Raw genomic sequence first — 15421 nt, forward strand, 5'->3', positions numbered from 1 at the left:
AATACTAATTAATACTTTGTTAAATAATTTGATCCTAACTATACGGTACTTTGTCCAACCATTACTCTAATCTTTATTAAACGTAGACTATTTGAATTATCTTCCACTTGTGCGGATCCTATGTACGTGACGAAGGTGTTATCTTTGGCCTTTATTAAATTGTAATATCTTTCTACAAGTTGTTAGAAGCAACCTCATTGAAAACGACAAAGCCATCGATCTGCTGCTGGATCTTCTCCAGTTTAAGTGTTCTTCCAGGATTTAGGGTTTCAACCAAATGTGCTCCAGCAGGTTCTCCATTAGGGTTGTCTCATCGTCATTGTTTGCAATGTGACAGATAAAACAAAGCCCTTTAAAAAAGAATACAGCTACAACTGCTACTAACTAGTGTTTAGAGAACCCTCGGTTTTACTAAGAATCCATGAACAAAAACGTCCTACAGTGACAGCAGTATTCTGATACATACACATAGAGTATATATACACTAGAGGATTTGTATCTACTCTGACATGTGAAATAACAGAGAATGAGAACAAAGCAGAGCAAAAGTTGGGTTGAAAACGTTTGCTTATTATAGCCTAAAATATATATTTGCAATTGCATTACTATGTGTATACTTTCCATTTGTTTTGGTTAGTATAGCCTAACCATTCGACACCATATACTCATAGTAAAACGTTTTCAAAGTGAGAATGGCTCTCTATGATACTTTATTAACAGTTTATTAACGGTCAGAATAAATTTTATACGTTGATTATTAACATTTTAATTTAAAGTGTTGATTTCGTAGGGCATGGTGATCTGAATATTTCAATAACGATAACATAGACTATAGAGTATGTAATGAATTGAACTTTAAAAGCATCGCCAGCGTGGGGTGATTAGAATATAGTATTATCTTTTTAGGTAAATATATATGTTAAGGAGTGGTCGTATACATGCGATGATTGTGGAGTCAATTAGAGAAAACCACAGCCACAATTACAAATCTGCTGCTAATTAGTGTCTAGAGAACCCTCTGTTTTAATAAGAATCATGAACTGAAGCATCCTGCAGTGAGGTTCTGATACATACATATAAAGTATTATATACACTTAGAGGATTTGTATCTCTGACATGTGAAAGAACAGAGAAGGAAACAGAGCAAAAAATTGAGTTGAAGAAACAAGATCATATTCAAAAGAAGTGGCAGAGATGATATAACCATGTAAATATATATATTGTTGCTTTTGCAACTTCGGAGACTACTCGTGGAGGTTCAGAATTATCCGCCACCAACATCCGTCGTCGCTTTTTCTCCTCCCATTCTTCCCATAAGATTTGAATCAGGGTTATAACTTAAGAAGGACTGCAAAAGCAAATTTGTGAACTTGTAAGAGCTCAGACGAGCAACAACGCTTTCAAAGCTCAAAAAAGATGAAACATGGAAACTGCGAAACAAACTTTTAAAAGCTCTTTGACTCGCTGTAAGTCGAATGAGCAACTATCAGAATCGAAAATTTAAGAAACATGAGATTCGATGAAAGCTAGTTATGGACTTATTATGAGATGCATGAACTTTAACTATAATATTGCAGATGAAACTGATATAGCTAGCTGAGATTCTGAAACAAAGAGGAAGTTCAACGGTTTTTGAGAAACACTCAAATCTGTACCTCTTTCTCTTCAAAAGAACCGCGACCTCCGATCCACAGGCTTAAGAATTTGGAAAGAGCACATTAAACTTTCGTCGACACTCATCAATGCACCCGCATTGTCAAATTCACCACAGTAGTTTGGAGCAGAAAACATAGTCACAAGCTGTCTATCAGCAAAGAACTCATACCCATCCTCTACAACCTGTGGGAGCATTATAGGTTCTTGAGCAGCAGATTCGATTTCCCAAACAAAAAAACTAGAGGAAACATTTATACAATGTACTAACCTGGTGGGCACGACAGACTAAATCCATATCATTCTTTATTAAAAACTCAGCAACTTTGTCAGCACCAAAAGTGTAGGAGACACCACGATCATTCATCCCCCAGCCTTTGACATCTTTACTAGGATCAGACCAAAGAAGGTCACAGAGCAAACCAGCGTCTGGAACATCAGTTGGACGCTCTATGTTCTTAATTTGTTCCACATTGATCAACTCAGGAGATAGTCCACCATGCATACAAAGTATCTTTTCATCTATGACAGCAGCCACAGGGAGACAGTTAAAAGTATCGGTAAACACTTTCCAGAGCTTCACGTTGAATCTTCGTTTACATTCGTCATAGAATCCGTAAATTCTGTTAATAGATGCACACTCATGGTTTCCTCTTAAGAGAAAAAAGTTTTCAGGGTATTTGATCTTGTAAGCAAGCAGAAGACAAATAGTCTCCAAACTCTGCTTTCCGCGGTCAACGTAATCTCCTAAGAATAAGTAGTTTGCTGCAGGAGGGAAACCTCCATACTCGAAAAGCCTCAATAAATCTGAGTATTGACCATGAATATCACCTGCAACAATACAAAGACAAAAAGCTACAACATCAACCTAGGTATTAACCAGAAACCGAGTCTCTAAGATTTCAAGACTATCAATCGCCTAAAGACAAATGTTACACATCAACCTATGAACCCATAAGAACCATAATTAATGGTGTTTGAATACAAGCAGAGAAACCAATGCATTTTCATAAGAAAAGATCAAGAAGAACTTGCTTCCTATCACGTGACCATACAAGCTCTATTACCATTAGCATTCTAATGACTAAACTAGATTCTCTTACGCAAATTCCAAGACTCCATGAACAGGGTAAGCCCAACAAAGACATCTATTATTAAGTGACATCAATTGGTAAAAAGATACATTGCTCCTTTAGCTTAACATTATTCAACCTCATGAGGTCCAATTTAATGATCTAAGCTCATCTCCTCACAGAAAAATGCAAACTTTTTTCATTACACAATCATGAAAATTGAAGAATCTCAGATCCCAAACAGGAAAAAAACTGATAAATCGAGAGAGAAGTAAAATACCGCAGATCTTAACAGGGGCAGCGAGCTCAAGAAGACAAGGCTGTTGAAGAAATATCTCTCTAGAGACAAAGCAAAGCTGTCGGATCTCAGAATCGTTGAGCATAGCTTGTTTGGTCCCAGCTTTAGGGTTTCGGTAATCAAGTAAACGACGAATGATGTCGTCGAGAACAGCAGGGTCCATGCTTCCCTGCCCTTGTTGCGCCATTCACTCACTTACCCACCTCCCAAGTTTCAATCTTTCGGATAGGATTCGATCGCCAAGATAAGAAAAATAAAAAATCAAATTTTCAAAATCTGAACCAAAAAAAGTTGTCGCCTTTTTTAATGATTTGTCTTCCAGATTTGATGATTTGTTTTCTATTTACAAGTAATTTCTTTGATGGGTGCTTTTGCAGAAGATGATTTGGCAATCTCTGGTTCTTCTTTTCTCCATTGGGCAGAGAGAACTAAAAAAGCTTCTCTTCTTTTCTTTTTTTTCGTTTTAGATAAATGACACATTTTCATTTTTTTCATATATATATATATATATATATATATATATATATATATATATTTTCGTATCGACGTCGATTTCTGCTGTTATTATTAGGTCAAACAAAAAAATATTAAATATTCACAAACTTCATAAATATATTCACAAAAAAAGGTTTATATAGAATTCATGGTTAATTTGTATAGATTTTCTTTATAATATTAGTGGATCCCATAGGGACAATGCCATGGTCGACTTGTAAAGTTTAATGAAAAAAATCTATAAAAGAAAATCTCATTAAACATTAATTACTAAATTTCTTGTTGATGTTATAAACTTTTTTTAAAAAAGAGTTATTGTAAAAAGTACATCAATCGAAAACTATAAGCTGCCAAGTGTGCAATTTTTAAGTGTTTTTGAAATAATACAATTTGATAGTATTAACTGAATTTATTTTTCTAAAGAATGTAATCGATTTTTATTAAATTTTGGAAGAAATTTAAAATAAAAATGACTAAAAAAGTAAGATTGTTATAAGAAATTTTTTGCTTAATAATTAATTTGATGTTAGAAAAAAACTATAATTAGTTTAATCTTCAAGTTGGTAACAAGTGTAAAAATTTAGAAACATAACATATTAGAAAATATTTTCATTTAATATTACAAAAATTAGAATATATATCCATATAATTGACTACATTTAGAGTTTTTTTTTGGACAAATTAATTTTTTCATTTTTTTTTTAAAAGTTGAAGACAAAGCACAATTTTTTTTTTGTTAAAGGGTTTGAAGACAAAGCACATTGGTTTGGCCGAGAACTATATATAAACATATGTGTAGAGCTCCAGTCTTCAAACATTTTATTTTCTACAAACATTTTTTAAAATTTCTAAATTTGTTAAGAGTTTAGTAAAATAGTGATTTGGCTTGATATGGATCAAAATAAAATGTTAGAGAAAGTTCTTACAAACACCGATCTTTCCCACATGGGTAGGTTATATTAACCAAAATTGCAGATAGAGAAGATACTACGCACTATAGAAAATTTTGTAATGCCTCCAAGTGGTCTTCAAGTGGAAGTTTTAGAGAATAACAAGAGTTACTGGGTAACAATAAAAATAGACCATGATAAATATTTTATGTGCTCAGGGTGGAATAATATAGAAGCAAGAAGGCTCAAAACAGGCGATAAAATTATATTGTATTTACAAGATAACAAATTCATTTTTACTATGCATTGATTCTTTATTGTTTATTTCTTAAAAATGTTATCTCTCATTATTCTATTTTAATATACCTATTCTAATATTTTGTCTTAATGATAATATTTTGGATGGGTTTATGTATTTTATAACTACAAAAATAGCTTATCAATTTAAATGAGATCTAAATTCTAAATTATGGGTATGTGAGTATATGTGAGTATAAAGTTTGGACTATGCATTGATCAAAAGCTTTTAATCGAAGGATATGGAAGTTATCGATTAGAAAGATGAGGTTTTACTATCTTCCTTATTGTTTCTCTGAATGGTTTCTCGGCGCATAAATATATATAATGGATCACCAAGAATTTTCATGTTATTTTGCTCATTAGAAATCACCAAGAATTTTCATGTATAGCATTTCCGAACTTAGAATTTTCTAATATGAAACAATTTAGAACTAAAAGGCCTTTTGGGTTGTGTCCAAAAAGAAAAACCTCACACGTTGACAATGTAAAATTCCATGATTTATTATAAACTCTTTCATGCATGCAATTGGTTAGTTTTTGCAAGTTGGGCTACAATGACGTTTTTGTTATCGGTTTCTCAATCACTCCTTTTCTGTCTCCATGTATCGTCGTCACTTTCCTCTATTTTACTTGAAAATAATACCATTAATTCAAAACATCTTTTAATTTGGTCGGTTCAAAACAAAATAAAAAACCATAGCCATTATTTGATAGTAACTGCAGTTCAATTGCATTTTTATTTGTGATAATAGATGGAGCAAAATTAGTTTGTCAACAATTTTTTCTTTCGTAATACTAAAATTTATTTTCTTTGGTAGAAGCTTGTCAGTGTGTAACATGAAGAGAGGATTTTGGAACCGGATACAATACATTGATAAGAGAGGAATCAATGATTTGATTAAACAAAGCCAAGACGAACCGGACTAAACCGGAGATAGAAAAAATACTTTATAAACCAGAAATCAATAGAAACACACCAAGGGAAGAAGAAGGGAAAGCAAGCAAGCACCAGAAGATTCTAAGTATACTACTAACAAGCTTTAAACTGAACACAAACCCCAAACCGAAGAGAATAAAAACAGAGTATTCTACATAGTCTTGCATAGTTACGTTTCATCAGCCAAAACTTGAAAAGAAGAGAAGCCAGTGAAAACAAAAGTTTGAATCTCTGAACAAGGAGCAACCGAAATAAACAGTTTACCTTTAGTTTAAGAAGAGCAACATGCTCGTTTCGCGCCTCCAGATGTGTCATCGACGTTAATCGTAGTTCCTTGCCCAGGGATTGCAGAATTAGCTGCTGCTGCTTCTTGTGCAGCCAGTGCCTTTTTGCTTATGATATGGTAGATCTCACCTAAGATGGTCTGAAACGCTTTCTCGACGTTTGTTGCTTCAAGAGCAGATGTCTCCAGGAAAGAGAGACCTTCCTTCTCAGCCAAACTTTGACCATCTTCCTCAGCAACGGATCTCAAGTGGTTCAGATCGGATTTGTTCCCAGCCATCATGATCACAATGTTGGAATCTGCATGGTCTCTCAGTTCGCGCAGCCACCTTAAAACATTGTCAAAGGTCTGTCTCTTAGTAATGTCGTAGACAAGAAGTGCACCCACTGCGCCTCTGTAATACGCGCTTGTGATCGCCCTGTACCTCTCCTGACCTGCAGTGTCCCAGATCTGGGCCTTAATGGTCTTTCCTTCAACCTGTGTATGCATGAGAGATTCACCGTAACAACCAGTTAGATCTTAGGTATTGAAGCATTCCCAGGTTTATGAATAAGAATGCTAATTCAACAATCAAAAGTAAAGAACATATATCTTCTCAGTTGTTAAAACCAGGTTAGTAACATTATTAACAATCAACATTTTAAATGCATCTTTCCGCATTCAACTACATAAGTGTATCATAGAATTCCTCTTGTCAAAAAATTTATCGGTTGACTTTACGAAAGTATAAAGGTGGACAAGGTCAAGCATGACAAATGATCAGGAAATAGAATGAATTATTGAGACAAGCTGTGAGAATCTTCTTATTTTTTTTAATTGGCCTTCACGACCATCCATTTATAGTCTTAAAATGAGAAAAGCATCTGTCATAACTCATAGCCAGCACAACTAAGATTTTTTCTCTTGAACAAAAGATTCAGTAGCTGAGAAAAAATCCGCCGTCTACTCTCTCAAAACACTGTATTCTTCAATCTTAAGAAACCAACGCAACCAAAAACCTTAAGACCTATCACTTAATTGCTATCCAAATCAAAGAAACTAACGAAGAAGCAACTTTAAACGAAACAAAACAGACTAAAAGCTCTAGAGCCATCACTTGAAATTAACCATCGAATACCTGAATTCTACACTACACTAATGAGGTCATGAAGCTACAAGCAAAACCAAATTACATAATTGAAATATACACTACACTAATGTGGTCATGAAGCTACAAGCAAAACCAAAATACATAACTGAAGACGGTAAATCTATGTATAGCAGTGAAAGTAAAAACCTTCACGGATTATAGCTAAAGATAAATCAAAACAGAGACAAGCTAATAAGAAGAAAAAACCTATCCCAAAATCCCATCTTTAAGCCTCTTAACATTATATACCAAACCTAAATTACTATCTCTTCGTATTACTCTGATTCTAACAGCAAATATTCTGAATTTCACTCCTAAAGTACTTAAAGAGAGAAACAGAGAAAAATTCGAATCTCACCTGAGTAGTTCTGGTGGCGAATTCAACACCAATAGTGGATTTAGATTCCAAGCAAAACTCATTCCTGGTGAATCTCGACAAGATATTCGATTTCCCAACACCAGAATCACCAATCAACACAATCTTAAACAAATAATCATATTCCTGATCTACTCTATGCGTCATTTTCTCCTTCTCTCTTCGATCTCGCAATAAAACCTACAAATTCGAAAGAAAAAAAAGACAGAAACTTTATTACTTTTCTCCAAAATCAAACCCAGATCCAACGAAATTAAGACGAACCCACAAGTAATTCAGAAGACGAAAAACGATTCGTGTACCTTAATGGCGGATGAATCGAGAAAAATATCGAATTTTTTGAGATCTATAAAGAAAGAAACTTTGAGTAAGAAGCTTTAAATGTTTGTTCTCACTCACAATCAATGGAGGAAAATGGAATTTTTCTTGTTTAATTTGATGGGCTTCGTCTTCTTCTTCGTGAGAAAGAGGAGAGGAGCAATAAAGTGAATATACGGTGTATCTATACGTATCTCTGTGTCAGGGAATAGAAACGACGTCGCGTTTGAGAAAAAGACAAAGACTTCAGTTATCGTGCTGATGTGGCAACTAATGATTCGTTAGCAGGCTGGCAAAAAGTAAGAGCATGTTCCAAGGGGTATTATTGGAAATGTAGTTTTGAGCTTTATAATTGCGTTAAAGAGCAATGATTGTATTTGTGAGTGTGGTAATGATAATAAGCAACGTCAATTTGAAAATGTCGAATTAACAACTTTAATAGAAGAAGAAAATAATGAAATGAGGATGTGATGAATTGACCACTACATTCCCAACTTCCCATAATATTTGTAAGAATATAGTTCTGATCCATATAATATAATTAAACAATGTGGTGGTTCTGGTGGCGATGGCCGATGGGCAAATGAAGATGGTAGTGGATCATGTGGCGGCTTTAGAAGGCAACATGCTACAAGTCTAGTGGAAAATACGTCGGAGATTGCGATGGTAATAGGCTAATAGCTATAGAGGACGAGACTAGTCTTTTGGTGCGACACATATAGAATGTTACATTCTAATCTGATGAAGATGAGGACCATTAAGTCATTAACGCTAAATTATTAATCCCTGAAACGTCATACTTTTTTTCAACCTAACGTAATAACTTCATTTTGTTATAAATTTGATTTTGTGCCCTCTAATAAACCAAGTTTTTTTTTTGTTTTTTTTTATCGCAAAAACATCAAATAATTAAATTTGTTCGAAAAAGTTAGTTTCGTGGGCCAACTACTCCGAAACGAGAGGGTTTATATGGGAAAAAAGTACACCTCGTACTCTTGCACTCTTTGCGAGGCAGACAACACGGACATTCATAGTGCGTGGAATATGAGATAAAGAAAACCGACCAAAACTAGCTTTAAATCTAGCAAAATCTTTTCCACCGGCCAATCTTTACTTTCATCAAGGATCTTAAGTAAGCTTAAGCAATCGGTTTCAAAATGTATAGATTGGATACTTTGTTGTAAAGTGCACTCCATTGTCCAAAGAAGAGCTCCGAGTTCTGCGTAGAGGGCATTGCGATAACAATTCTGGCTACTTTGACCAAACAGCTTGGTCGTTGAGCTAGTCAACATGAACCCCAAACTAACATTCTGGTTAATACCAGTCCACGAAGCGTCAATTTGGCACATAGCTTCTCCTCTTTGAACGTGCGCATACTCACAAGCTTCAACTACTTCAGGTTCTTCCTCCGCATCAATGTCATGTTCTAGTTCTTGGGCAACTCTCCAACTTTTCGACTCAGAAATTACATGCGCTAGAATATATGGTGTTATGTACTCCCGTAACGTATTTTCAAAAAGTATATATTTGACCTATTTAAACATTTATTACTTTAGGTTATGAATAATCCTGACGCAATTCTTGCTGATTAGTCTTGACGCAATTGTACGTTGCTATTGATTTTAAACGAATACAGCACAAAAGAAGGCAATCGCGTGGACGAAAGAGGAGCCGATACATACAATTGCATACATCTATTTGTATACTATATTTGCTTTCTATTGGATAATTCACCCTAACTATTAAGAGTACATTTAGTCACAATATCTAAATTAAATCTATAAATGTGAATATGCACATAGAGTTTTCACAAGTGGTCATATTTTAAGGATAATATTTGATACAGTTCTTAATTTCTTTGGTACATTTTTTGTTACCTCTCTAGAAAGGTTAATTAATTAGATACATCGCCTGCAAAAGTACTTTTAAGAAAAAATATTCGCGTGGAGAATATTTCGTTCGTTCATGTAAGGTCAAATGATGAACCTCTTACCCATGATTAGGCTGCCATAATTAATAAACCGAATTCAGAATATACATTCCTTACTTCCCATCATTCTGAATTGCCCAAATTATACTCATTTCTAGTCATAATAAAAAAAAAATTAACTTCTAGTGGTTAGTCAATCTTTTCTTTTGTCAAGAGAATAAATATCAAGTCAAAGAAAATTCTTTCTATTTAATATTTTTCTCTATATTCATGAACAAACAATACAAGTAAAAGAAAAATAAAAGATGATGCAAGGATTAGTAGAACAAGAAACGGTAGCAAATTAAACGGTGCATTCAAAAACCTATTAATATGGAAAGTACATTATACTGTCATTAATATATAAGAATAATTTGAGAAACAAATCTTAAAGGAGTTTGATGAGGACTTTGATTACGTTCTATGTACATACAGTATCTCTCCCTATAATAATCCTTTCATTCTCACAATCTTGTAAAATTTGATTATAACCAAATCAATCAAAAAAATGACAAAACCTGCTGTCTCCTATTGTCTCCTCTCATGTATCTTTGCCTTGCTTGTTGTGAGTTTCGCTTCAGCAGACAAAGATGATCAAGACAAACAGGTAATTGCACAAATCCTTCTTCGTTATTTGATTATTATAATCATATCATGGTTCTAATTATATTACTAATGACTAACCATAACTATGATGATGATACTTGTAGGAGTATATAGTATACATGGGTGCACTTCCTGCTCGTGTTGACTACATGCCTATGTCCCATCACACTAGTATTCTTCAAGATGTCACCGGAGAGAGGTGCACTGAATTTATTCAATTTTATTGTTTAGTGTTAATGTGATTATTTGTATATGGTTTCATGTCTATCGATCAAAGTCTAACAAATGTATTTCTTATTTGTAGTTCGATCGAGGATCGTTTGGTTAGGAATTATAAAAGGAGTTTCAACGGATTCGCAGCCCGGCTAACCAAATCCGAAAGAGAGATACTAGCAAGTAAGTGAACATAAATGGATTACGACCCGAAAGTTTTCAAAAATAATAATCAAAACTCAAATTAGTTTTCTTCTCTATGAAAAAACTTTATTAACTCAATGTGTTGCTATTTCTTAATATCTAATTTCTTAGGTATGGACGAAGTTGTGTCTGTGTTTCCTAACAAGAAACTGAAGCTCCAAACAACAACGTCATGGAATTTCATGGGCCTCAAGGAAAGCAAACGTACAAAGCGAAATACTATCATAGAGAGTGATACAATCATCGGTGTCATCGACAGTGGAATCTATCCGGAATCTGATAGTTTTAGTGGCAAAGGCTTTGGTCCTCCTCCTAAAAAATGGAAAGGTGTTTGCAAAGGCGGCAAAAACTTCACTTGGAACAAGTATAAAACTCTTAAATTTGATCATACAATTAAATTGTGTAAGGATTTTTCAATTGCTTAGTTATAATGAATGTGGATGATTTGTTTGTTTTATAGCAAGCTTATTGGAGCACGGTACTACACCCCCAAACTAGAGGGGTTTCCTGAGTCAGCGAGGGACTACATGGGACATGGATCGCACACAGCATCCACGGCTGCTGGAAATGCTGTGAAGCATGTGAGCTTTTACGGCCTCGGCAATGGAACCGCAAGAGGTGGCGTTCCAGCTGCAAGAATAGCGGTTTATAAAGTATGTGACCCTGGCGTCGATGGGTGCACAACTGACGGAATTCTAGCGGCATTTGATGATGCCATAGCGGATAAGGTGGACATCATTACCATATCCATTGGTGGTGATAATAGTTCGCCTTTTGAGGAGGACCCTATCGCGATCGGGGCTTTCCATGCCATGGCCAAGGGAATCCTCATAGTGAATTCCGCAGGAAACAGTGGTCCAGAACCTAGCACGGTCGCGAGTATTGCGCCGTGGATGTTCACTGTTGCTGCTAGTAATACTAACCGTGCGTTTGTCACTAAAGTTGTTCTCGGAAACGGCAAGACAGTTGTGGTAAAGTACCAAGGGACAAATCTTTGTTCCTCTCTTACGACAACATATTATCATACATATCTTGTCCTCTTTTAACATTACTGCTTGTTGCTAAACAGGGAAGATCGGTAAATTCGTTCGATCTTAACGGAAAGAAGTACCCTCTAGTATACGGGAAATCAGCTTCAAGTAGTTGTGGTGCTGCTTCCGCCGGGTAACTTCCATCACAAGAAACATTATTTTGCATCTATTATGCTCTTCACATGAGGGTTTAAACGGTGATTTTCGTTTTCAGGTTTTGCTCACCAGGGTGCCTAGATAGTAAACGTGTGAAAGGAAAGATTGTTTTATGTGATTCCCCGCAAAATCCCGATGAAGCTCAAGCTATGGGAGCCATTGCATCTATTGTTAGGAGCCACCGTACAGACGTGGCAAGTATCTTCTCTTTTCCAGTCTCTGTTCTATTGGAAGACGACTATAACACTGTTCTCTCGTATATGAACTCCACCAAGTAATATCCATAACTCTGTCTTATTATATTTCTTACAAATACTCCATCCTAAAGCTCAAACTTTTGTTTGCTTTGGCCAGGAATCCCAAAGCGGCTGTTCTGAAAAGTGAGACAATCTTTAACCAGAGAGCTCCCGTCGTGGCTTCCTACTTTTCTCGTGGCCCAAACACAATCATTCCTGACATATTGAAGGTATATATAGAAAAGGAGAAAAATTAAATTACTCTGTAAATTTGACTGAAAGTGAATATGTATTGCAGCCGGATATAACGGCACCAGGATCAGAGATCGTAGCTGCTTATTCTCCTGATGCCCCACCAAGCATATCAGATACAAGACGTGTAAAGTACTCCGTTGATACCGGAACTTCAATGTCTTGTCCGCATGTTGCTGGTGTAGCTGCCTACTTAAAATCGTTTCACCCACGCTGGTCTCCCTCCATGATCCAATCAGCCATCATGACTACCGGTATGCAAAATCATATCCACTCTGTTTTCTGAATATTCTCATCATTTTTTTTACTCACAACATAACTTTCTTGTATTGCAAGAAAACTTATAATACTCTGTTTTTTGGTGTTTTTTGTAGCTTGGCCAATGAATGCATCTACTTCTCCATTTAACGAGTTGGCCGAGTTTGCTTACGGAGCTGGCCATGTCGATCCCATAACTGCAATTCATCCTGGACTAGTCTATGAAGCTAATAAATCCGACCACATCGCCTTTCTCTGCGGCTTGAACTACACTGCAAAGAACTTAAGACTCATCTCCGGTGATAGCAGCAGTTGCACAAAAGAACAGACTAAATCGCTACCCCGAAACTTAAACTATCCTTCGATGACTGCTCAAGTATCGGCGGCAAAACCATTCAAAGTGATTTTCCGTAGAACAGTCACTAACGTCGGTAGGCCTAACGCTACATACAAAGCAAAGGTAGTCGGTTCTAAACTCAAAGTCAAGGTTGTTCCGGCAGTCTTGTCTTTAAAGTCATTGTACGAGAAGAAGTCCTTCACGGTAACAGCTTCCGGCGCCGGTCCCAAAGCTGAAAATCTTGTCTCCGCACAGCTGATCTGGTCTGATGGTGTCCACTTTGTGAGAAGCCCCATTGTTGTTTATGCTACGAACTGATGAGTCTGAACCAGTTAATGTTTCTATCTGTTCATGCTATATGTTTGTTGTTGTTTTTATTTTTTCCTCCATCACTTTAGTTCTAAACATCAAATCTAGTTATTTTTGCTGTTCTTGTAGAAAACCTTGTTGTTTTAAATTTCGAAATGGTCATGAGAGTTTTGATTTAATTTGGAGAATGATCGATGTACTTGTTTTCTTAAATAAAAGATATTGATTAGAATCACATTCTACTCTTAAAATTAGGTATATGTAACGCTAATTAAGGTTTTGAGTTTTGTAGCATATCTATTGTTTTTTATACCACTTTAGATCAGAACCTTACAAGAGTTGAAATACAAAGGGTAAATACATATGTTGGCAAGGAAAACAATCCTTCCAAGAACTAAGCCGGCGAGCACAAGACATCTCCCGGGGACTAAGACAGATCTAATGGGGAAAAAACCCAAATTAAAGAACAACAATGATACTAAACCTAAACTTTCAAGATTCATTACTAAAAAAACTCAAAACTGAAAAGCAAAGTCTAAATCCAAATTTTTTAAATTAAAACAGATCTGAAACTATAGATCTATCCAAAGGAAATAAAACCAAGACTCTCCTTACCATAAACGGCGCTGAGACATCAATCAACATCCCGGGACCCAAAAGACAAAGTCTCAAGAAGAAAGGAAGGAGATCTAGATCTTCAATGGAGAGAGATCTGCATCTGAGGCGTTGAAGGATAGAAAAAAACCTGCCTCTGCCATAGTTGGAACGGCCAGAATTGAAACTGCAGACGAAGGAGACAAACAAGCAACAAAACCGGAAGAGGAAAAGATTTAGACTTTACAGATTTAGATCTGAGAATTTAGAAAAGAAACCGTTAGAAGAAAATAGGATTCAGATCACATTAAACCCACAAGAAATCGAAACTAGAGACACTAAAACAAAGAAATCCGGTTCCGGTGCTGAAAAAGCCACCGGAACCGGTAACCCTAGGCGGCGGCGGAGCTTTGTAGAGAGAAAAAAAAAATTTGTTTTAAGAGAGAGAAGGAGTTGTCGTCAGTATGTTTTCATTTCTATTGCAGTCAAAAAAAATAAAAAAAAATTCATTTCTATTCATCCATATAAATAAAAACCGGTGGTGTTGGTTTAGGTGATCTATAGTTTTATTAATCAATGTGAACATATATTTTAATTATTTCATGAAAATAAAAATGAATACAAATTCTACCTTATGGAGTCTGAAACATACGTTGGACCCATAGTAGAATTCGTTTTCTACCTTACACATTCCACTAGATCAACCGGTACTAAGAATCTTCCAAACATGGCCATTGGAATCTAAAGCGACAACGACCTTGTTGCAGAAAAAGTCGTCAATCTAAGTACAATCGCTAATACATTTTGACTTTTTCTTTTGATGGTCATTTTCGCAATTTCTTCATTTTCCCAACCAGTTCTGGCCACCTACACTTATTTCTTGGAAAATTATTTGTTTTTCAATCGGTATGTATATAGAAGCTAATATAATATCATCAAAAATGAAACGACATTAAAAATTGTTATAGGAGTTATTTGATACAGTTCTTAGTTACTTTGCTCTGTAGAAAGTATAGATACATCGCCTGTAAAATCAACTAAAACAAATATAATCGCGTGGAGAATATTTCGTTCATGTAAGGTCAAATGATAAACCTCTGCCATAATTAACCAAATTTCAGAATATACATTCCCATAGTTTTTCAATTGCCCAAGTAATACTCATTTCTCTAGTCATAATAAAGTTAAACTATAAATAAATCCATTTCTGGTGAAGTTAGTCGATTTTAGTGGTTTATTAAGAAGAATAAACCGTTTTTAATTTATTTATAAACGAGAATTAATATCAAGTCAAAGAAGGTTATTTATTTATCAAGTTTTTTCTTTGTCAACGATAATAAATATCAAGTCAAAAGAGGTTCTTTCTATTTAATGTTTTTTTTGTAAATATTTTAATATGTTTGCTGTATTCATGAACAACAATACAACAAAAAAAGATAATGCAAATATTAGCAGGAAAGAAAAACGGTAGTAAATTAAATGGTATATTCAAAACCATTAATAT

General features: G+C 35.1%; 4 protein-coding genes and 2 long non-coding RNA genes across 7 annotated transcripts; 3 read left to right on the forward strand and 3 right to left on the reverse strand.

Annotated features, from left to right (window-relative positions):
• Positions 1 to 920: 920 nt before the first annotated feature.
• On the reverse strand, positions 921 to 3500 carry TOPP5 (type one serine/threonine protein phosphatase 5). Its single transcript, NM_114549.4, has 4 exons — positions 3007 to 3500; positions 1925 to 2484; positions 1656 to 1839; positions 921 to 1348 (listed from the first exon to the last, which is right to left on the reverse strand). The coding sequence occupies exons 1-3, from the start codon at positions 3209 to 3211 to the stop codon at positions 1666 to 1668; spliced, it is 939 nt and encodes a 312-aa protein (NP_190266.1). The 5' UTR covers positions 3212 to 3500; the 3' UTR covers positions 921 to 1348; positions 1656 to 1665.
• A 1946-nt stretch (positions 3501 to 5446) lies between these two features.
• On the reverse strand, positions 5447 to 8042 carry RABA2c (RAB GTPase homolog A2C). Of its 2 annotated transcripts, none has more exons than NM_114550.4 (3): positions 7737 to 8042; positions 7417 to 7614; positions 5447 to 6406 (listed from the first exon to the last, which is right to left on the reverse strand). In NM_114550.4, the coding sequence occupies exons 2-3, from the start codon at positions 7579 to 7581 to the stop codon at positions 5918 to 5920; spliced, it is 654 nt and encodes a 217-aa protein (NP_190267.1). In that variant the 5' UTR covers positions 7582 to 7614; positions 7737 to 8042; the 3' UTR covers positions 5447 to 5917. The 2 variants fall into 2 exon arrangements, with proteins under 2 accessions (NP_190267.1, NP_001327707.1); NM_001339276.1 differs by having other exon boundaries at positions 5530 to 6406; positions 7834 to 8010.
• Positions 8043 to 8935: 893 nt separating this feature from the next.
• On the forward strand, positions 8936 to 9254 carry AT3G07545. The gene has a single exon (NR_141332.1). It is a non-coding gene; the product is annotated as an other RNA (long non-coding RNA).
• A 975-nt stretch (positions 9255 to 10229) lies between these two features.
• Positions 10230 to 13332, forward strand: AT3G46840 (Subtilase family protein; the record flags this gene model as incomplete). Its single annotated transcript, NM_114551.2, has 10 exons — positions 10230 to 10328; positions 10432 to 10526; positions 10632 to 10723; positions 10856 to 11108; positions 11205 to 11712; positions 11814 to 11908; positions 11990 to 12205; positions 12286 to 12397; positions 12466 to 12673; positions 12794 to 13332. The coding sequence occupies 10 exons, from the start codon at positions 10230 to 10232 to the stop codon at positions 13330 to 13332; spliced, it is 2217 nt and encodes a 738-aa protein (NP_566887.2).
• Positions 13333 to 13613: 281 nt separating this feature from the next.
• Positions 13614 to 15021, reverse strand: AT3G46845 (uncharacterized protein; the record flags this gene model as incomplete). The annotated part of the gene is made up of 7 exons (NM_001339277.1): positions 13614 to 14041; positions 14069 to 14104; positions 14235 to 14325; positions 14623 to 14698; positions 14719 to 14784; positions 14913 to 14942; positions 15013 to 15021. The coding sequence occupies 7 exons, from the start codon at positions 15019 to 15021 to the stop codon at positions 13879 to 13881; spliced, it is 471 nt and encodes a 156-aa protein (NP_001326408.1). The 3' UTR covers positions 13614 to 13878.
• Positions 13919 to 14481, forward strand: AT3G07555. Its single transcript, NR_141333.1, has one exon. It is a non-coding gene; the product is annotated as an other RNA (long non-coding RNA).
• Positions 15022 to 15421: the final 400 nt, after the last annotated feature.

This window comes from Arabidopsis thaliana, chromosome 3 (assembly GCF_000001735.4).
Source record: "Arabidopsis thaliana chromosome 3, partial sequence".
In the NCBI taxonomy this organism is placed as follows: Eukaryota; Viridiplantae; Streptophyta; class Magnoliopsida; order Brassicales; family Brassicaceae; genus Arabidopsis; species Arabidopsis thaliana.

Bases quoted from the DNA above. Each gene is read 5' to 3' on its own strand.
- RABA2c (NM_114550.4), bottom strand. From the start codon at position 7,581: ATGACGCATAGAGTAGATCAGGAATATGATTATTTGTTTAAGATTGTG. The intron at 6,407-7,416 runs GTGAGATTCGAA...ATGCATACACAG, and splicing joins TCGCCACCAGAACTACTCAG to GTTGAAGGAAAGACCATTAA.
- TOPP5 (NM_114549.4), bottom strand. From the start codon at position 3,211: ATGGCGCAACAAGGGCAGGGAAGCATGGACCCTGCTGTTCTCGACGAC. The intron at 2,485-3,006 runs GTATTTTACTTC...GTATTGTTGCAG, and splicing joins TGCCCCTGTTAAGATCTGCG to GTGATATTCATGGTCAATAC. The intron at 1,840-1,924 runs GTTAGTACATTG...ATGCTCCCACAG, and splicing joins TAGTCTGTCGTGCCCACCAG to GTTGTAGAGGATGGGTATGA.